General features: G+C 39.5%; 1 protein-coding gene across 3 annotated transcripts in view; it reads left to right on the forward strand.

Moving 5' to 3' along the window:
* The first annotated feature begins 4,667 nt into the window (after positions 1–4,667).
* The window catches only part of LOC127379635 (phospholipid-transporting ATPase ABCA1-like), a 144,655-nt gene continuing 127,358 nt past the window's right edge, over positions 4,668–21,964 (forward strand). For 2 of the 3 annotated variants that reach the window (XM_051429503.1, XM_051429504.1), the window contains exons 1-7: positions 4,668–4,853; positions 12,115–12,244; positions 15,934–16,027; positions 16,236–16,377; positions 16,497–16,624; positions 18,694–18,821; positions 19,697–19,894. In XM_051429503.1, the coding sequence (XP_051285463.1) occupies positions 12,179–12,244; positions 15,934–16,027; positions 16,236–16,377; positions 16,497–16,624; positions 18,694–18,821; positions 19,697–19,894 (756 nt within the window). In that variant the 5' untranslated portion in view covers positions 4,668–4,853; positions 12,115–12,178. The remainder of the gene's footprint in view (positions 4,854–12,114; positions 12,245–15,933; positions 16,028–16,235; positions 16,378–16,496; positions 16,625–18,693; positions 18,822–19,696; positions 19,895–21,964) is intronic. The other variant, XM_051429505.1, reaches the window with a different exon arrangement.

Below are 21,964 nucleotides of genomic sequence, written 5' to 3' on the forward strand. Positions count from 1 at the left end.
ATTTATTTTCTCAAAGTGTTCATAGACACACAGGTCTGAGTGAATTACCCTATGTTTACAAGTGCATCCCTAATGATTTGTAAATCATCATACTTCACTAAAAGGATCACATTGTAGGGTTACTGAGCATTTTGCTTAATCTTTTGGCAATGAAGTGAAAGTGGAATGCGTTTAATCTATGCTAAGACATACAACACTGCATCTTGCTTGAGTCAATGTAGGCATCAAGGCCATCTGTGCAACAAATGTCAATACCATCCAACGCAGCCCTTGATAACGCTTAGATAGATTTTATCAGAATTGCACCCAGGATCCCAAAAGACTTGTTAACGCCCTTTCAGTCTGATGAAAGTCTTCACCAATACAAGTGAGTGCCTTAGCTAGCCAAACTGATAGAGCAGCACGAACTACTGCAGATGATACCATTGCTGACTTTGGCCCCATCAATAGTCTGGCAAATAGCTGGGTTGGCACTATTGTTTCTGTGGTTCTGTATGCCAGTATGGCAGCAGGTCTCACACCTGGCTGTGGCCTGGCGGACTATTAGCCCATTTATCGGTCCACTTGCATAGAGGACAAAAATCGTTGTTAGCTCTCTAATTTAGTAGGGCCTGTTTCCCAAACACTGCATTCCCTGTCACTGCTACTACCCACTGCTGGCCCAGGGAGGGTGTAGGCAACCATGTTCGTCCACCGTTAAACATAATTTCACTAGCTGATTATTTTGAGCTCTCACAAAGTAGCTTTAGCCAGACAGCGTAATATGCAATGAAGTTAACGCAAGCCTCACAGGTCCTGCCCCCATTTGTGTGGATGGCCAGACCAATCAGCAGGAGCCACCAGAGTGGTGACAAAGATGTGATCCCTCTCTGGCTTCCCAGTACAGACATTAGCAGAAGAGGGTATGCAAACAATGTCACTGTACCGTGGTAACTCCCCTTTAAATAGCAGACACAGTTGTCAGAATCTGCCATCATACATTCACATTTAAAAAAAAACATGAAAAACATTTTGATAGAATGCTAAATGGCTACAGAAAAGCATTGTGAACTAATTCTTTTTAAGGGCACACGTTATAATAATGTCACCCTTTTTTTTTTACCTGTCCACAGAGAACTAGAATATCCTTTGAAGTCCTCATGATTTTTATCACACTGACCAACCCTGCTTTGAAATAAGTCTTGCCTTTTTATTGAAAATATGAACCACCATTTGAATGTGGAGAAAAAAAATGTTGTCTGTATTGATGAACTTAAAATTTACAGTATTTGTGACAAAATAATTTCCACTCAAAGGTCCACTTACTAGCATTTGGGACCTAGGGCTGCATCTCACACTCCAGAATGAACTTCCATGCTCTAAATCCAAAGACCTGTTGCATTGTATAAGCGCAACGCTCTATTCCTTGCACTCCAGTGGGGAGCACTCCTAAACTGCACTGTTAATCTAATCTACCTTCAGTAAAGTGGGCTATTGCAGTTCTCTGCATTATTGCAAAATGGAAGTAAACTAGTAAACCATGATGATTGGCCAATCCTGACACCAAACTGTCTGAGAAGTACCATGTGCAAGCATTTTTTAATTTGACGCCATAGATGGAAAATTTGTGGATAGCTGTACGGCTGACTTTCAGAATGCAGCTTCCTCACATTAACGTTACCTGAACAAATCTGAAATCATCTGTTTGCTTGTCACTCAAATGAAGCAGCGGAGGAACCGCAAATGAACAGAAAAACAAAAATATTTGCCAGATTTCAGCCATAGCACACGCCGCTCAGGATTTTTCATTTCCTTCTCGTTATTGCAGCTCTACCTATTCACGGGAGCCACCTGTTAGGTGAGTGCGGTGGTGACGTCAAGGCACCTTATTTTTTGTTAAATCTAGCTGGATGCAGGTACTACCTGGGACTGTTGCTAACTTTTGTAGGCCAAATCCATTTTTTTTCACCTATTTTAACCAATCTTGTATGTTTAAATATTAGGTTTTTATTGTTTCTCGTCTCATAGCAAAAAGAAATGGATCAAATGTATCTTTGGAATCTTATAGACTTGGCTAAGAAATTATGGAACAGTTCTTCTGCTTGAATCTAATGGCCTTGTGAGTCTAAATTTCAAGGTGTTGTTTTTCTCACACCATGTTCTCGCTGCAGTCCATACAGTGGTGATGTCAAAATAGACTACACAAGTTTAGGAGGAAAAGAAAAAGAAAGTGTTGCTTTTCCTCTGCACAGTCTGTGTGGGCTGTGCTGGCTGAAGTCAAAACAAACACAATTGTACCCATGGCCAGCAGTCAGGAAGAGGCAACGGCATCTGTCGAGGAAGGCTGTTATTTGTTTTCCTCAACTTTTCTGCTTTTTCTTTTCCCCAGGACAACTCTCCACCTGCTAAGAGTGAAAGACATAACACAGAATGGAAAGCCAAAATGCCAGCTGTGACCCTATAGGGCTGTCTAATGTTTATCCCTGCCCAGTGCCCGTCAGCTGTCCAGTCGGTTCGGATGAACACGGTTAACAAGCACCTGTGTGTTTACTCCTCACCTCATCAACAGGGAGAAAGAAATGGTAGAAAACAAGGGCAGATGGGAATCGGCTAGCTAGCTAGCGAAGACTCTCGGGGAGATCTCAGCAGTGTTCGATCAGGCTTTCTCTCAGTAAACAGCCTGGGATATTGACTATTCTTGCTCGGGTATTCATCTGTGATCATTTCTCTCATTTTGATATTGATTGAAATGCAAGCACACACACGTAATAGTTCCAGTGTGAACTTTGATGCACATAAATAAGTCAGTGAGCCTTTTTTATACTTGACTTCCCCTGAGCAGGCAATAAAATCAGCAAGGATTGCAAAGAATCTTGTTAGCGAGTTAGGAATAATTTTATTTCCTCAGATCACAGCAAACATTAGAGCTCCATAATGATTTGAGTGGTGCGATGGTGATGAGGGTGTTAAAGTTGGAGCACCAGTGGGTATTCTGGGTAGCTGTGTGTGATTATGTAAGTATAATGCAATGTATAACAAGCTGGTTCAACACAGTTTTCTCCCTGCTTTACTTTGCTAATCTTTCTTTTCCCTTTTTTGAATGGATGGAGAATTTGATGTTTGCTCCAAATACCACAGTTCATTTTTACCACGTATCGAGTCGGCAGGAACACTTGATCCAGCACAGTCTCAGCTTGTGAATAATTCCAGTTTTCTGCATTCCTCTTTAGAATAAGAAATAATTTGCCCATCATTCTAAGCAGACCTCCAAAGACAGTAAATAATGCACTAATGTTGAGCTCCTCAGAGATGGAGACTATTAAATTAACTATTTTCTACACTGAATATTTGCTTTACTGACTGTATGCTTATCCAGCCCCTCAGTTTGTGGCACTTGGCTCATTTCTTCTAGTTGGGTTTGTGTTGTGTTCCCATTATCATTTGTTCCTCAAGGTATGCAAGAAACAAATTACAGAGTAGCGCTTTTGCAAATGTGCGCCTTGTTTTTCATTAGTAAGGCTAGGCTAATACAGGGTTTACTGACCTGGGAACAGCAGGTGTACTCCATCGTGCTGGCACCTTTGAGCGGCAGCACTTCATTAGTCGAAGCAATTACTTTTGGGCAGTCGAGGTTTCACCTGGGCTCCATGAGTGTGAGCGTGTTCAGCAAATTAAGAATATGAAGTCACACTGACCCCTCAGTGATTGTGAGGGACAGAAAACTTTTCTCTTGCAGTTTGCAAGAGCATTTGGAGGATGAGAGTTCGCAATCATCATAATCAATCATTAGTTATTGGCACACTGTGCTGTTACTTGAAGATCTGGCCGGCATTTTCAAATCTCATTTAGTTTTCAAAACGGAAATTTCTCTTCACATGAATGTTAATCAAATGTAGCATTTTTTCTTAAATGGGAATGACGAATGATAAATTGCAGAACTTTAATAGCCCTGCTTTAGCTTTGGTCTGAAAGAAGGAGGTTTCCAGTGACACATTTCCTGATAAACACAAAAATACCATCCAGTGTGAGGCTTCCTTGTTTATTTCCTGTCTAAACACCCATCTCATCTACATAATGATATCCTCCCAGTGCACCTTTGGTATTATTCTTTATCACCTAGCATAATAAACTCTTAGCCCCCTTGTTACCAAATTATATAGTTGCTATAAAACCCTACAGTCACTGCACTTAGCTGCTCCCCTCTTGTGACACATTCGGTTGATCATCAACAACATCATCAACATTTTCAGCCTGGTTCTGTCTCACGGTAAATAAATGCACGTCCCATGATCCCATCTGGTCTCTAACCTCTCTAATTGACACTTCACTTATTAAAAAATAAATAAATAGTTTTAAGACTAATTAGATCATGAATAATTTGTGCTAAGTCAACAGGTGACTAAATTTCAAAGTTTACCGGGAGACAACCCTGCAAGACAAACGGCACGTGAATGGAAAAAACAAGGCCAGCCAAATGTAGGGCAACGCTCCTGTTTGCCCCCCTCGCCTCGTCAGGTGACCCAAACAAGGCTACAAGAAGCAGACATATGTGTTCTGCAACACGGCTAAGCTTAAGGGAACATGCTGTGTAATATACACCACCTGTGTGCTTTCCTGGCTGTGGTATTACTGTGGCTACAGTCGCCATGACTGGCTCAGCAGAGGTCATTTGCATACTTTATGACTCTAGGTAAAAAGGGACGGCAACCATGAGAGGTAGGCAGGGAGTGTGTGTGAGAGAGGGGGAGAGATAGAGGAAAAGATAGTAAAAGTGTGGCTTTTGGCGTGAGTCATAAGGGCTGGCAGTTAAAACTGGTCAAATTCATCTCTAGGCTGTAAGATGAGCTGACGGGTGAAAGCCAAACATCTTGGAGGTAAGTTGTTTTTGACAGTTTGTTTTCTCTAACAGGACACATGTTTTGTAGCAAAGCCTCCTGTGATGCTGTCTTTTCTTCTTCTGCTGTTGTTGTTGTTTTTGTAGCTTGCTCTCCTACTCCTGAGGCTAGCTCCGGCTCAGGCCTGGGTATCTATACACTTGTCTCTGTTTTTTCCTCCGCCTGTCTTGTCTGCAGTGGATCAAATAGAGTGCCCTGAGAACTGCTTATCGTATTTGAAAGCATTTAATAAACCGCTCTCCAGGCCGGCTGCTTTTTAAAAATGGAAATACAGTAGGAGAGAAGGAGTTTTTTTTAGTGCTATACAATAACAGAATAACAAGATTAAGCACTTATTGTTTTGTGTTTTGTTATAGTTATTGACCAAATAAACGAAAATCTGAACACACTCATTTTGTAAGGGCTTGTTTGCTGAGTCAGAAGGGGAAAGACCTTTGGCCTGTGCTGAGCAACGTTACGTAAATGCTACTGATTACCTGAGCCTAGACTGCTGTGTGGCCTACCTTTGTACTGTACACTGTAAAAACACTGCAAAATAACGTCTACTTGAATGACATGTCTTAATGATTCATTAAGTGTCATGAACATTTATCCGATCTTTTTTTATTCATCATTTTCATTTGTTTCTAATGAATGAGTAATTAGCTGCTAAAAGTGATTGACAGGTTGCCCCGGGAAGCACAGTTACCAGAGCTTAGAAATATTGCTTCTCTAAACTAATTACCTGTAATGACTGACTTAATATCAGTGATGTTATTTTGACAGACGCCACTATCACAGCTTAAAGTATCTGTGATTAAAAGTAGTATTTGGTCAGAAGGGTTGAATTAGTGACAGAATTAGAAGCACGCTGATTTCTAATGTATTAAGTTGAACTTCATCAGTGCTTTACACTCTGTGTGTCTTTCATTCACACACAAGCGCACAAACAATTTTGTTAAAAGGCTTTAAAAAGAAAGCTTTTAGGATGTGAATTATAAACCAGCTGTTATCAACCAATCTGATTAGTCTTCGCACTTGGGGGTCTGTGTCGAAAATACATTTATTAAGCAAGTACTTAAACAGTTTTCAAGAAAAGCTGCACACACGCTTTTCACAAAAAAACCCACAAGAATAAATATCTTTCACGCAGGTGTGACTAAATTCCCCAGATTTGTTTGTTATCCTCAAAACTAACATTGGTGGAACAAGTGCCAGTGCTGCTGTCACCAGAGTGCATAATGTTGCCACATTGTCCTCTCAAGCATGGCATAATTATGTCCAAATAAGTCATTATAGTTGCATGCTCCCTCCAGTGTAGCAGATAAATGAACAGGTTTATTTCTCTTCACCAGTGCTGCTTACATTGTGCATTTGTTATTTTTTTTATGTGGACATTGATGAGCTTTGAATCTACAATAAAAAAAAGGTTAAACATTTTTTAAATGAAATAGAAGTAGCATTAGTGCCCCCAAGATTTTTTTATTTAAAAAATATATATATATATATTTCATATATTTATGCATCTCTTGTCCTCTCCAGTGAGGAGGTTGACCATGAGCATTGTGTAAGGATGTGTGTATAGTGTGGACAAGGCTGAAATATGAGTTGAACTTCCTCCAAAACCTTGTAGTGTGCTGCAGAAGGTCTCTGTACTTCTGCAAGGGTCTAAAAGATAATCAAGAACCGTCTTTGGGTCAATAAACTCTCTTCCCTGTGAGCTTGGCAGAGTGGGCACAGGCAATAGAGGTGCCGCAGGGAAAACAGGGTGCTGATAGCAAGTATGAGCGAGGTTTAAGTTTCCACTAGCTGTTGAGTGCGGTGGATACTGCAGAAAGCGTATGTATATTGTGGCCACTGGCTTAGATTGCGGCTGAAACTTTAAAAAGCTATAACAGACAGGAAGTTATTGGAGCATGGCTATAGTTGTAGCAATGGATAGAAAATTCAAGCAATGTGATGATTCACTGCTGCCAAACATCAAAACTGGACAAATATGCAGTATCCAGGGCCTGTTCACTGAGTTATATTTTTGAAAAAACATCAGTGTTGTGGAACATAAAGAAGAAGTGGATTATGGATTTGTTTGAAATGTTTGTAAGGACATTTTGATATTTTTTTGCCATGAAACTAGGTCACTGGTAGAATCCGCCATAAAGTAGTAAGTAGGTAGCTATAAATCTTTTAGGTGAGAGAAATTATATGTATTTTTCACATAGTCTTAAGATGTATCAAACATTATATATTCCCTGTCAGGGTTGGGATGGTTACTTTAAAAATGTAATCCGATACAAATAGCCTAATTACCTGTTAAAAATGTTGTCAGTAACCGAATCCGGGTATCATAATATTAAAGCAACGTAACTTGAGTACTTTCCGTTTCTGTTGGATTACCTCAACACCAGATATGCAAATTAAACAAAAGAAAAATCTATCAATAAGATAACATTTATACGTAGAAAAGAAGATGGGAAAACCACAATTTTTTTGCTTCAAAAATGTGTCCTCTCAGTCCATTTTTAAATACAAACTTGCCTTTCATTAAGCAAATTCAGGCTGTAGGCTATAGGCTTAGGCGGCACTAGGGCATCAGATATGGGGAAGCTAAGTTATTAAGACGATTTTATGGTCCTCCCGATGACGATTTCATAAATTTCATCATAAACCTACTTAACTGTGAGAATTTGACTCTAAGTAACAATCAAATTTCATATTATTATTCTTCACACAAATGTACATTAATTTATCCAGAGCTCACAGAGGATCACAGTCATACATCTCATATGAATGAAAAAGGTGTGTGTCTATAAACAGCGGCAAAGGTAGATAGAGGATCTCAACCCCATAATTAAATTTTACCAACACATAGACATAAGAGACAGTTGAAAATGAATGTAATGTAAGCCACACCATGTGAGTGTAAGCCCATAATGTTAGATACAGGAGTCGCTGACCACACCAGGAAGGGCCGAGGCACTTTACACACAGACCACCCAAAAAACACTGCACATTTTACTAACAGCATGTTAGTCTACCCAGACCACAACAGCTTAGAGTGCGAACACATCAGCAACAGATCAAATAGGCTGCTTAAAGAGAAAGAGCATGAAACAGCTGAGGACACAAAACGCGACAAAGTCAGCACAGTTTCCAAATCATTCTGATTGTTAAAAATATATTTATAACTCCCCACTGACGTTGTCAAAGCAGCAGAAACTGCTTGTTGTTATCCAACACTTGAGGACATTAAGTTTAACAAACTAATTGAGTTTACTAATTTTACACTGCAAAAAATAACGGGAAAGGTGTGCTCACGTAGTGACATGACGTGTGATAGAGAAGCTTCCCCACTGATCTCAGGACAGTGACAGCTTAATAAGCCTACAGTTAATACCAATATGTGGGTACTGACTGGCGGATCTGCTACTGAACTGAGATCAGTGTGATACTGACAGCACTATAACTAGGTGAGGTGATTTATTTCTTTCAGTGATCATTTTGGGGAAGCTAAGCTTTCCCCTAGCCTCTGAATAGCACCGCCTATGCCTATAGGCCATTTTCACAGCTGGTAGGCAGAACCTGCGCTGTACTGTGATGTTGTTGCCCTTTCTGCTTTAAAGACCAAAAAATTGAGAAATTTCCACCCAGTGAAAGAATTGTTTTTACTTGAGGCCATGAACAAATTGGCAACTGTAAGATTAGCTATAGTTTCACTCTAAACCAGAGTGGTTTTGTAGTTTGTGCACCACAAATGTGCATGCTAGTATATCATTCTTTATCTTAAAATGTATTTTATAACTGTAATCCTCATTACGTTACTTTGTTACATGTAATCTATTACTGCCCAAGCCTGTTCACTATATATTTCTGTTCTGTTTTTTTTAACTATATTTATTTATATAATTTCTATTCCTACCTCCAACCATCATACTCTCAATAGTTTTATTACATTCATTTGTTGTGATAGTCTACTTTTACCCACATCTACAGATAACAGTTTTAATCATCTCTTGTACACCAGTATACACTATAATTTAGAAGTTTTCTTGACGTCTTTTTTTTAGCACAATGAATCAGTTTTGATTAATGTTGTAAAACGAATTGAAGCAGCACTTTCAGGGGTCACGCTGGTGATTAAATTGTTCAGCAATTAAATCAGCAGAATGATCAAGCTGGTGTGCAAAAAAACAACTGCTCACGGTGAAAAGTGTTCATTATCATGTATTACCTGTAATTAAAACAAATAACATAAGTATCTCCTTGAACCCACCTTCTCACAGTATACGGTATGAATTCCTTCTGCAGCGAGGTTGCTTATGATAGAGACAGGGTTGGAGAGAGTAAAAAGACCAATTGAATGAAGGAGCATGGGGACCATTATACCCTTCAGAGGGCTATAGAGGCCCCCTTGTAACGGATGTTGCAGACATTCTCAGCCGTCCTCTGCTCTCATGCCATATGACAAATATCTGTTTACTCTTTCGATCATCCTAGGGGCTGAAATAATGCACTTTGCTGTCCCCAGTCCCCAAACGCTGGGCATGCATCAGCACTTATATCCTCTCAATACTTTTTTCCTTTTTTGTATCACTGCATTCTGTGCCTTTCTTGGTCCTTTCATGGGTCTTTCTTTGGAACTAATGATACTGTGAAAAGCTGATGCCAGAGTGTGATGGCCACAGTCGTGTGAAAAACAAGTCCAAAAAAGTGGCAAAAAGAACTTACTTCAATTATTCTCCCGCTCCCAGTTGTAGATTAAAATGATGATCTGGAAAACAGTCTTCACACTTTATGGTTTTTGTTCTCTTGAGAGCTGTGTTTCATTGTGTTTTGTAACACTGCGGCTGCAATGCAAATCACAATCATATCCTCTCTTGTTACTTGTTATCTGTTCTTTAGATGTGGAATTGAAAAAGAGTCCTTGAGCTGGGCTTTTCCACAACACTTGCCCACACACACACACACACACACACACACACACACACACACACACACACACACACACACACACACACACACACACACACACACACACACACAAACACCATCTTCTACAGACACATCTCTTTTTTCAGATACCAACACAACTCACGCACACACATTTTTGACGTATGGGTTGAGTATATTCTTTTAGAGATGTTGTTTACCCTTCATGCTTGACGCGATTTCAGAGTGGAGGTGGTACCGGCCTGTCCTTCTCTTGCGCATTACGTGTTTCAAAAGACGAGGCTTGAAAGCTGTGCAAGCGAATGTAGCACATACTCAATTATACAAGCACTGATGGAGTCGAGTGGTCATGCGTATGCTAGGCCTCTGTGAAGAATCTGGCTGTTTATACCCTTGTTCAGCTGCATCACCACCATCTCCTTCCTAAGGTATATACGATGTTAGCCATCAGCTGAAAGATAATGAGTAATAGACTACAAGAAAAACTACTATGGAGAAAGGGATGTGATTGTAGTGCATACATCCTACTGTAGTCTCTAGTAAATATATGGAATGCATTTGATAGCTTAATAGCAGTAATTACATAAAAACACATGTGGCCTATACAGCAGTACAAATTGGTATTTCCACCAAAACAAAATGTTAGTCAGCTCACCTCTCAACAATATCCTGGAGGAGATTATTGGATGGCCTCGAGCGTTCTAATTCTATGTACCATTAGAGCTCTTATTTGGCCATTTGGAAATGTGGAAGCTTCAACTTCCCCATGACAGTAAATAAAACATCCATGAAGTAGCAGTAAATAATGTAAACACACAGAGGGAAGCTGGAACCTCAACAGAAAGAGGAAATGGAGCGTTAAAAGGTGGCACATTTGTCAGGACTACCCTTGGGCTAAAAAGCCCATCCCTACCTGCCCCCACTTTGTACACATCTTAACAGTCTCCACAGAGCATCAGTGGAAGTGCTCTGCAACATGTTTTAAACACAGATAGGTAACATACCTTGAATATTAACAATTAATAACTTTGAGTTGACTTTTGAGTATTTAAAAGCCTGTCTTGCATTTGTATTTTTTTCTACTCAGTTTACTGCATGTGTGTTTTAGAAATTCATCTTTTCATTCCGTAGCTTTCAGTCCACACACAATGAAGATATATTTTCAGTATGGAAATCTGAAATATCAACATAGATTAAATTACATATTGTGAGTTAATTATCAAATGTCATATTTGTTTGTAGTTAAGTGCAGGATAAATCAATTGTTGCATTTATTCCCAACTATCCGTGTTACTTTAACAAAACTTAACATATCAATAAAGGCCTTTTCTTCTTCCAGTTGTTAGAAAATGCACTGTGTACTACAGATTATTTGCCTTTTGGTTAAATACATGGACTTTACATAGAGTACATCACATGTATATATGTATATATTTTATAAGGAGTACGGTCTAGACCTGCTCTATTTGAAAAGTGTCCTGAGATAACTTCTGTTATTAATTGGCGCTACACAAATAAAATGTAGTTAAATTGAATTGAATATGTATGAATGATCCTAACCATGGGTGAAACTGCCAGAGAAGACAGCCTGACATAACTTTAAATTCCAAATGTGAATTGGTAAAACACTCAATTAAAATTACTTACTTACTCAAAAACATTCTTGTGGTAATGAATGGGACCTCACGGCAGGCCAGTGAATGAACTGTTGTTAAATGAGAGACTGTCAGTTGTCGAGTTTTTAATAAAGGTCATACTTGATGTAGCAGTGTAAAAATGCCAAGGCGGATCTATTTGTTTATTATCTGTGTAATCAGTGTTCAGTGGCTAGTAAAACCTGCAGTAAATATTTAACAGCAATCTTTGGTTCACATGAAAAGTGTGGCAGTTGCCCATGTAGGTTCTGTCTTTTATTTTACTCTGGTCACCCCCCCTCCCAAAAAAAAAAGGCTGATTAATTGACAGAGAATTTGTAGCACAGCGGTGGTTAATGAGACAAAGAGAACAGTTTACTTTGCCTCATCCCCCTTTAAGAGGAAAGGTAAGGAGATTTTGGTTTTGACCTAATAGCTTTATATGCTGGACATTAAGTAAAACAGCCCCTTGCTCTTTAATAAAGATTCTCATACTGTAGATCCACGTGCTGAAGACATTGCCCCGTCCCGAGATTTGCTGAGTGTAGGTGATAATAATTCTTCGAACAGGTGCTGCACCATAAGCCCCAAGGCCTGGGGAAGTGAATGATTAGTGGCACTCCCCCAAGATGCATTGCTCCTCTGTATTAAAACCAAACTCTGCCTTTTATTCCCTCCAGGGTTTATTAAGTGGGCCAGTTGCCATAGCGACGCTTTGGCAGGATATTGCCAGGATAAGCCGTAATGGGTCTCCTGACGCAGTTCACTCTGCTCCTGTGGAAGAACTTCACTCTCCGGAAGAGACAGAAGGTACACTTGTGCTCACCAACCCCCTTTGCAAATCAACGTATATATGCTAAAATTGGTCAGCAATGGAGGGAAAATGAGAGTATGGTCCCAGGGTTGTGTCATCAAGGGCAACTAAGTTATTCATGGGAGGGACAGGCAATAGGAGGGATTTACTACGAAGATTGTCTCCTATAGAAGTAAGCCGCCTTTAACTCTCCCACAAGAGAACAAGAACAATCTTACCTTAATGCCGACCAATTTGAAGTGTCACCTTCAATTTTTGTAGATCTATCTCTTGTGCACGTTATGTCACATTGCCTGTATTTTAGTTCTAACAAAGCCAGTCTTTGGCCTAATAGAATGGGATAGGGAGTGACGAATGTTAAATGCTTTGTTTGAAGGGCAAACACTCTATCTGGCTCTTTTTACAAACTCACTGTCACAGCCTGTCCTCAGCAATGTTATCCAAAACTTTAGAATCAGTACATTTTACAAAAATGTCACCAGGCAATTAAAGGTTATTAATTTTCACTCTTCAGCTGAAAGCTCATATACACCAAGTGACATTTCATTTCTTTTTACAATGCACTTAAGCTACCCATGCCCATTTAACTTCTGTTACAATTTTAACTGCTTTCATATTTCACACTTTGAACTGACAGCTCAACTGCTTTCGGTGTGAATGCTTCAAATTATGGTTCACCTGCTTTAAGTGCTTACATTCTAACTGACAATTCATCTACTTAACAGGGATTAAAATTTAAAATTGAAATTCAACTGCTTTCGGCTCTTAAACTTCAAAACACTTCAAACTCTCAGTGCTTAAACTTCAACTGGCGCTTCAATTGCTTTCAGTTCTTCAACTCCCATGCAACATTTCTGAAAAAAATTACAATTCAAGACATTTTAACCTGTTTGCACCTGTGATTTTCAGCATAAGCGAGAACATTTAAATTTGTCATCAGATAATTTATCCTTTTCATCTTTGGATTATGTAAAACTCCTTTTTCTCATTTGTGTATGCTAACTTTAATATTCACAAAATTATTTAGTCTAACTAAATTCGAATACTTGCTGAATAGAAATGATACAGACAAGTCAAACTATGTTCATTTACATCTACATTAATATTGGCATTTCCTTCATACAACTAAAAAAACCTTTGCAAACCTCACTGATTTAGAAAACTTTTCACATAATATTTGAACCCTGCTGTTGAGTTTACTAGGCATTATCCCATTGCCCAGGCCAGTTCCCTGAAACCCAGTCATTCCTTTGTCACTCTTGTAACTGTCGCTAGCCAACACATGATCAGCCAATGATATATGGTGGTTATAATTGCCTCTGATGTCACCCACAGCAGGCAAGAGGTCACATACTGCAGGAAGATATTTGTCGCAACTGCATCTCAAGGGTCAGAACAAGTTGTCATGGAATCTAGTTAGACTTATGAGTCATTTCGGAGGCAGATATAGGCTAGCTGTTACAAAGAGCTACAGTGTATTCTTTGATTTATACCCTTGCAGTGATGATAGGAGTCACATCCACCCACTTGTTTTGTTAGGGGTTCAAGCACAGCAGTGTGTCTGTTGCCAGAGTAGAACAAAAGACATCTTCACAAAAAAAAAATCAGCTTTCATCAAAGTTCATACTTTCTGGGAATAACTCAAGGCAAAGTCATTTGCAATTTTACAACTTTGTATCTGGGAAACATCCCCCTTGTTAATGTTCCCAACCAGCAAAAAGAACAGGGTGGTATCTTTTGTACCAGGAAGAAATATGCGCCTACTTTTTCCCTAAAATGCATAAAGGGACAGTGGTGGTTTTGTGCATAGAATGTGGGATATTTGGCCAATGTCAACATGAAATATTGTTATTAGACAAAACCAGTGGGAGTTAGCAAGGACAATGGTGCTTCTGGAGGGCTTGTGGAGGTTAATGACCAATTATATGAATGCCTCACCAAGCATTTTAAGATTTTATAACAGGCATGAAACTGATTTTATGGTCCAGTATTTCACATAATTTCATAGGAGGAGATTATCTATTCACAAAGACGCTGGTGTCCGATGGCAAATGCCTGGGGAGCCAGACATTGAGAAAGTCCCCATGATCTCTGTGTTCCCTCTCCATGCCTTTTCTTTGGAATACATTATGATAATTCACCCTCTCAGCAGAACTACATCCTCTCTGACACACAGACTGGAGGGAATTAAAGGACAGAATTAGAAATTCTATCTAGTTTCTTTGAAATATATGCAATGTAATTTTCTGCAATTTTCTCATCTGTAATTCATTGACAAAATTATATAACTGATTATTCACTGTATGCCTATATATACCAAACTAAACTAAATCAAATGTTTTCAATCCCCACCCCTCATCCCTATTCTACTGCAGACACCCTACTTCCCATGGTGCTGTGGCATAACAAGCAATATGTATTGTTGTATTTTCCTCACCTCTGCCTGCCCTCCAGTTTAATTATGAAGACAACAACCTCTGTATAGATGTCTTCCCTTATTATTTGTGCTAATGTGCATCATCAAATACAGTGTCTGAACATGTTACCAACGCAGGAGTGGGGAATTGGTTGACTGGAGCTTTCCAGCTGGTTCCTCTAAGCAGGTCACTCCAGCAGAGATGTTGGGAGGGATGAGTGTGCAGGCAGACCAGGTCAGCTGAGGTTACCGTGAGAGGGCTCGGTGGGTGAGTGCAGGGCTTGCGGGGTGGGGTGGGGTGGGGCTGTCGAGCGATGGCATGCCAAGGGACGCGTAAAAGCCTGGATGGCAGAGGGTGTGGGGTTAAAGAGTCAAGGCAGGATGAACTGCTGCATTGTAATATCTCATTGGAAGTCATCCGCTGGTAGATATTACTCCCTGCTGAAAACACTTAACTGCAGCGATGAATTGCCTTTATGAAGTGAAATCTACTGTTGCACAAATGTTACTTGGCCTTCAGCTTTCAGAGGTGCATGTTACCTTGACTCATGTGTAAAGAAAATGCACTGCTTCAACATTTACACAGTGGTGGTTCAGATATGTAAAATCTCCAAACTCTAAGGTCTTGGTACTTTGGCTCTAGAATATCGTTCTTGGCAAACTGAGGGTGAAATATGAGAAACAACTTAGTGAACAAGTACAGCCTTGAGGTAATTTATTTGTGCTTTGTTGGTTTTTCTCTTTACCCGTTCCCTGAGGCTGAAATAAAAGCTTGGCATGTCACATGGTGTGCTATACCTGCCGGCAGGTATTGAAGTGGTTGTATTAAAGCAAGGAAGTGGTCAGTACTCTTCATCCAGAAGCGGATTAAACGTGGCGAGGAGATGATAAAGCGTCTGTGATAGTTTAGGCTTGGGGAGTCGCAAGCAGAATTTGCTCTCTCAATCCCATAAGTGCTTCCAGTAAAAGCAAGACCAACAGCAAAACATATGGACTATGACATTGTAAACACACTCACACAGATACACACAGCCTCCTGAGTTCTTTTCAGTCAGTCATATACAGTATTTCAACTGCAGAAACACAACAGCTTCTTTTTGCCTTTTAACTAGTAAGTCACACATATTTACATCCACGTTACATCTTTAGAGAGATGTCGCATTTTTAACTCGCGAGGAAACTATGCAAATTATGTGAGCCATAATGTGTTCCAAAGACATATTTCAATAAACAAATTATGAAAATAAGATTGCTTTATTCTTTGTGCAGGTGCGACTGGTCGTAGAAGTGGTATGGCCTCTGTTTCTCTTCTTCATACTGGTGTGGGTGCGCTCCACCAATAAGCCTTTTTACAAAGGTCAATGTAAGTACAAGCCCAGTTGTAATGTTAAACTGCATTTAAACCTGCTAGTACTCTGATTGTGTGTTTCCATAATAACGCATAACTTAAAGCTAATGTAAAAATAATAACCTCTGTTATGACACCACCTCCTCTATATTTCCAACCAACAATGTGTTAGTCATGCAGCTGGGTAGATATATACAGTAAGAATTCACCTCTATTTGTTTAGGCCACTACCCAAATAAAGCCATGCCATCGGCTGGCGTGCTGCCCTGGCTTCAAGGTATGATGTGTAACATCGACAATCCCTGTTTGAACTATCCAACGCCGGGGGAGACGCCAGGCCAAGTCAACAACTTCAACAACTCCATGTACGTACTGGGATGTTTCCTTTTCTGTCTTCTAAGACATTAAATGTGAGGATTAAAAGGAATAATATGGTTATGATTTCAGATATTACATATATTTATGATCTTTTTTTGTAAACCAGAATTGCTGGGATGTTGATAGAGCTGCAAACCCTCCTGGTGAACGGATCTATTCTCAGCAAGGCACAGTTACTATCAGATGACATCAACCAGTGGACTTCAGTCCTGTCACAGTCTAACCCTGGTAACGGTAAGGGAATCTGAATCCTAAAATCTTGATGCACTGACTTTAAAACAATGAAACTATTCATGACAGGATCCTGTTTTTAAACACTGTCACAAAAATTGGTGAAAAGAAACAAGGTCGAAGTGTAGATTGGTCTTTCTTGATATATAAGTTTTATTGCTTTATTGAGTAATGGTTCAAAAAATAATTGGAATAGAAAATACTCAGCCTCAGCAACAATCACTCTGCTATGTCTTTATTAAGTACTCTCCATCAAGGAAAGTATCCCCTTCATGTTGGTGACAAGTTGGAGGATTTGTTATTCTCCTTTATCCCTCAAAAACAATGGCACGATTATTTATGATGCAATTTGCCATGCAGACTGACAGATCGTTTGTCTTGATAAGTTGCTGCTTTGCATTAGGCTCATTTAGCCTGATGATATTCAGATTTTCATACGGCACCTAATTTGCAAAAAGAGAAAGGGGGGGTGGGGGGATTTTGCTGTTCAACAAACGGCTCCTGGGCCATTTGCATTTTGGGGTCGCTGGCTTGTAATATACAAGATTAAATCCATCAAAGATCTAAGCCTGGGTATAATTAATGGCATTCGCTGTCTGACGAGAGAGCACAAAAGGTCATTAACAAGAATGGGGAATGGAGTATTATCAAAAGACTAGGACGGCAAAGGCGATTGTGTCCCTTTTTTGGTTTTTACCCAGGGTTGATTAAAAGGCTCAGGTGGCCACTTCAATCAGAAAGACAACAGTGTTCAGCAAGAGCGCAGAGCATGTTCTTCTTCCCCACAATCTAACCCTGCCCATCCCTCTTGATGCTCCTGCAGTCATGAGGGGCATAATAATATGTGTTTAGTAGGAATCAGGAGGTGTTGTATAGAGTGTAAGCAGAGCATCAAGCCGCATAATTAATTCCAGACAATAGTGAATGATTGTTATTTTTCCCAAACATTTATCCTAATTGAACCTTGAATCACCCAGTGTAAGTCACTTCCTTCTCTCATCCTGGTAATTGACTGACTTGCATGTATTACACTTGCAAAAGGGCTGATCTAATTAAATTACGTAACCCCTTCATCATATCAGCAGCACATGTGGAGTCCCAGAAAGAAGAAAACACATGTTACATAGATTCAGGATGTACATGGGTGTGTGAATGTACTGCAGTGGGATCCCTGCTGCGTTGAGCCATTGTGAGGGCAGGTTAACAAAGAGCAGTTGATCGGTTTTTGAAGCCGGCTCTTTAAAAACCCGACTGTCTGTGGGCAGCTAATCAGGAGAAAATGGCTGGTTAACAATCTGGTACGTGTTTAGCAACATATTATCTCCTCTCATGCAACTCAAGTGTTCAACCCCTACTTGCACCGATGAAGGATTTAATTGGAACAGTCGTCTAAAAAATATAATTTGCTTAAGGATAAGGATGCTTTGAAGATTTAAATTTTTTTTTAACAACATGCACACATGAATTGTAAAGAATTTCTTTACATTATAAGTCTTATTTTCATAGATTTGGCCATTGTTTCTATCAGTTGTTTTAACATTATACTCAGTAGCTGCACTACAGTGATTCTGAAGACAGCTTTAACCTTGTCCTTTCAACAACAAGAATAAATCCTCTAGTAGATCAACCTTCCGTTGCAGTGGAAGGGCTGCTGTCCTATTAGTTAACACGACAGGCTCCTCCATGGTTGGCATAGGTGTCCATGAGGGAAAATGACACACATATTTCTGCATGCACCCACATTTGTGAACAGTAGCGTGGAAAAAAAATACAGAAGGATGGACAAAGAGTCGAGGCAGAGACAGAAAGGCTGCAAAATATCTGCAGTGCAGATCCCAAGTATTGAGGATTTCTGCCGAAAACATAGACTCTAAAAGTCTGTAAATAATAATTTAAAAAAACAAAAACATTTACCTACAAATTTTACATCTCTGGCATTTTGTCAGCATCACAAATGTAAACTAAAGTACACTGCTGTACACTGTACGGTATATCCTATTGTGTATCTTTGTTTTTCCTGTGTATCAATTGCTGTTCTTCAAAAGTAATGATTCTCCATCTTTATGTTTAAGGTCAACCAGTGATCCTAAGGAGTATTCTAAGAGACAACGAAACTTTCTCCACTCATCTGACAGAGAATTTGTCAGTGCCAACAGAAGTGGTCCAAAGCCTCATGAATGCTGAGATCAAACTCAATTCAGTGAGTATCTTTTTGCAACTTGCATGTTGGAAACAGGGGAAAAAAAACAGTGTCCAATAAGGATGCCATCTGTTTTGTAACAAGATGTTTCACCTCCCTCTGTACATAAAATAATTTAAATGTTACTAAAATGTTCAAAGACCAAGTGTGCCAAGAGTGTTGTACTTGAACATTTAAGAATAAAATGTCCTGGCCAAGGACTGCCTCCGGGACTCTTTGTCTTGACAGTCATAATCAAAGCAAACTCTAGTATTTGCTTGACAGACAAAGTCGTTTGAAGCTGCCTACAGTAGGTAATTTGGAATGAAATGAACTTGCAACAGCAATAACAGCGTCTTGTCTCTAAATGCTCCCCAATTGATACTGTGGTATGTACCAAGTAATATCACATGGGCTGCAAGAAGGTAATTATGTTTCACTGACATTGACAAGGATGCTTAAATACAATGTGCTCTGATTAAAAGATCCCTACTGTGTATGAGGCATTCTGATGATTGTAATGGGCTCCGGTGCAAACTGTACTATGTGCACAGAAAGTAAAACGTTATGAGCCATTCTCTGCCTTCTGTCCATGCTTCCTGTCTTGCTTGGTGTCACTGTATATTGTCTGGTTTGATCCAAAATTATCTGTGTGTGTGGGTGTTCATTTGTGTGTCTGTTTTGAGAGTCACTGTAGTCGAGTACTGTATGTCAGTATTTAATAGATGATATAATTAATATGAAAACATGACTTTACATCTGAGTTTGAAATGTGCTTTTGCATACCGTCTGCTTGCACTACAAACCCAAAGGACACAACACATGAATAAATAAAGTATGGTCAGATGCAAAGTTCTGTTTGTCAACTTCTACCAAAATTGGTGTTTATTTTTCAGATGATGGGCATCCCAAGGCCAGGCAACCTCAGGAGCATCCTCTGTGAGGGGACAGATCTGGATCAGTATGTCCAATTTAGCAGCCAAACTGAAAGGGAGGCTTTTCAAAATGTCAGCTGCTCCCTCACTCCACAGCAGCTGATTAACACCCAACAAGTACTCCTGCAAAACCTGGATACAAGAAAAGTGCTTTCTGAGGTGAGCTTGTCTTTCTGTCGCCCACACACAACAAACACATCTCACAACCTGTCTAGTTTGAGTTTGATGAGACTTGAAGGAATTTTGCATTGGAACTCGGGCACAATTAGTCTAATTTTGACAGAAGTTGGAGAGTGAATGCATTAGGGAACTGCGTTTACACTAATTGGCCTGATGGGGACACTGCAGTAGTAATACAGGCCATAATGTCTGCATTTGAAAAGCCCTAATTCCTGCTTGGCAAGGTCACCCACATCTTGCATTCTAACAAATTACACTGTCTGGGCTAATGAAGGCGATATTAAAAATGTAAATTTGAAACGGCTTTGTGACATCTCAGCCACCACTGGAGCAATTGAGGAATAACTTGCGAGGATTCATTTGAACCCTCCATCAGGCATTTTAAAGACAAACTGAAGATACTGCGGCAATTGTGCATGCAGTATTTTTCCATAGGATAATCAAACAGCATCTAAGATTCAGACCTAGGTGGCCTTTTTAGGAGATGCCCTGTCACCTTCCATGTTGTGCCACTGACTGAAGCACATCATAGCCCTGTATAGCCTCTGAACAACAAGCATACACCGCTTTGGTTATGTACTGTTAGTCATGTTGGCTCAGTTGAATCATTGGCAGCTCCTAAACAGCTCAGTGCTGTGTTCATTCAGTGTTATGCAAAAGAGGTGGTCTAACTAGCATTTGCTGTCGCTCATTCATGGGTCCAGATGTGGCAATGGCAAATAGTTAGACTGTTAAACTCACAACAACAAGTAGTCATGTAATCTCAGCACTCAGTGAACCCAGTGATTTAAATTGTGACACGGTAAAGTGCAGAGTCACGATGGCGATACACCTTTGTGGCTGTTGGCACTGAAGTCATATTATGAACTGTTATCAGTGCCCGTCCACACTAATATTTCACAATTTAATTACAGTACTGACATTATCAGTCTGAACCTAAAAAGTTTTTAAAGTTTGGCTTTGAAATGGATTCAGAAACAGTTGGAAAATTTGTAGCTAGAGCTAAAAAGAGTTACTTCAAATTTTCCAAATCTATCACTGATAGACACATTTGTTTTGTGCATCCGTTAGTGCAGGGTTGTAGGTACAAACGTGGTTCTAAACGACTGAGCATACCTTTTACGCCTAAGCAAAAATGAAATGCCAAGGTAGTGTAGGTGGTTTAGTATGCCAAAATTTCCTGTTGAGCCTTTCTGGCATTTTTTTGTGTGGGAGTTATGATAGATAGAGCTAAATACGAAAAAAATTTACTTGGATGCACAAGGTAATTTTCAGCATGGACATTCTATCAATTACAAACGGCAAGATAAAACAATCTAAAGTTTAATACGGTATAAAAGTATTGTGGGCACATAACTATAATTCTTGCATGGCTTGCAGTAAATTGAATTAAAAGACAATGATGTTGTGTGCCAACCAGTTGAATAACCACTTTCAAAGTAAAATGTTTTGCTTCTCTGGTTCTGTGACTGAAATATCTTTTAGAGTTCAAACGTCCTGATGCATCTACATACCAGTAACACCTCAACACGTATACTGTATTACTGCATCATTATCTAAATTTGTATTTTTTACATTTTGAGTGAGAAATCATTTTCTGTCACATAGGGTCTAAGTTTTTAAAATTGCTATTGTCATGTGCCCCTCTCTTCAAGTGATTTTACTAGAATGCGTGCAATCAGGTGGGAAATTATTTATTAGAACCAATGTTTTCTTGAGTTCTTTTAAATCTCAGAGTTCCCTTTGGGATGATGAAAGCCTGCACTTTTCTTTGAGTTTATCTTTGAGAGAAAATATATGGGACAGCAAATCCAATAAATAAGTGATAAGGCAGGAAGTTCGTAGGAGAGAGCATTTGAACAATTTGAGCCCACAGGCATTTTCAGACACAGAAAAAAAAAGAAAGGCCAGACAAGATATGGTGGAAAAGCTCTTCAGCGCCGCAAGCAAATGGATGGAAAAGAACATCAAGCCTTCACACTTAAAGCTTGACGTTGCTGAATGATTGTGATAACAACAACATAAAGAAAAGGACAAGGGAAGAAGTCA

This window comes from Dicentrarchus labrax, unplaced genomic scaffold (genome assembly GCF_905237075.1).
Source record: "Dicentrarchus labrax unplaced genomic scaffold, dlabrax2021, whole genome shotgun sequence".
In the NCBI taxonomy this organism is placed as follows: Eukaryota; Metazoa; Chordata; class Actinopteri; family Moronidae; genus Dicentrarchus; species Dicentrarchus labrax.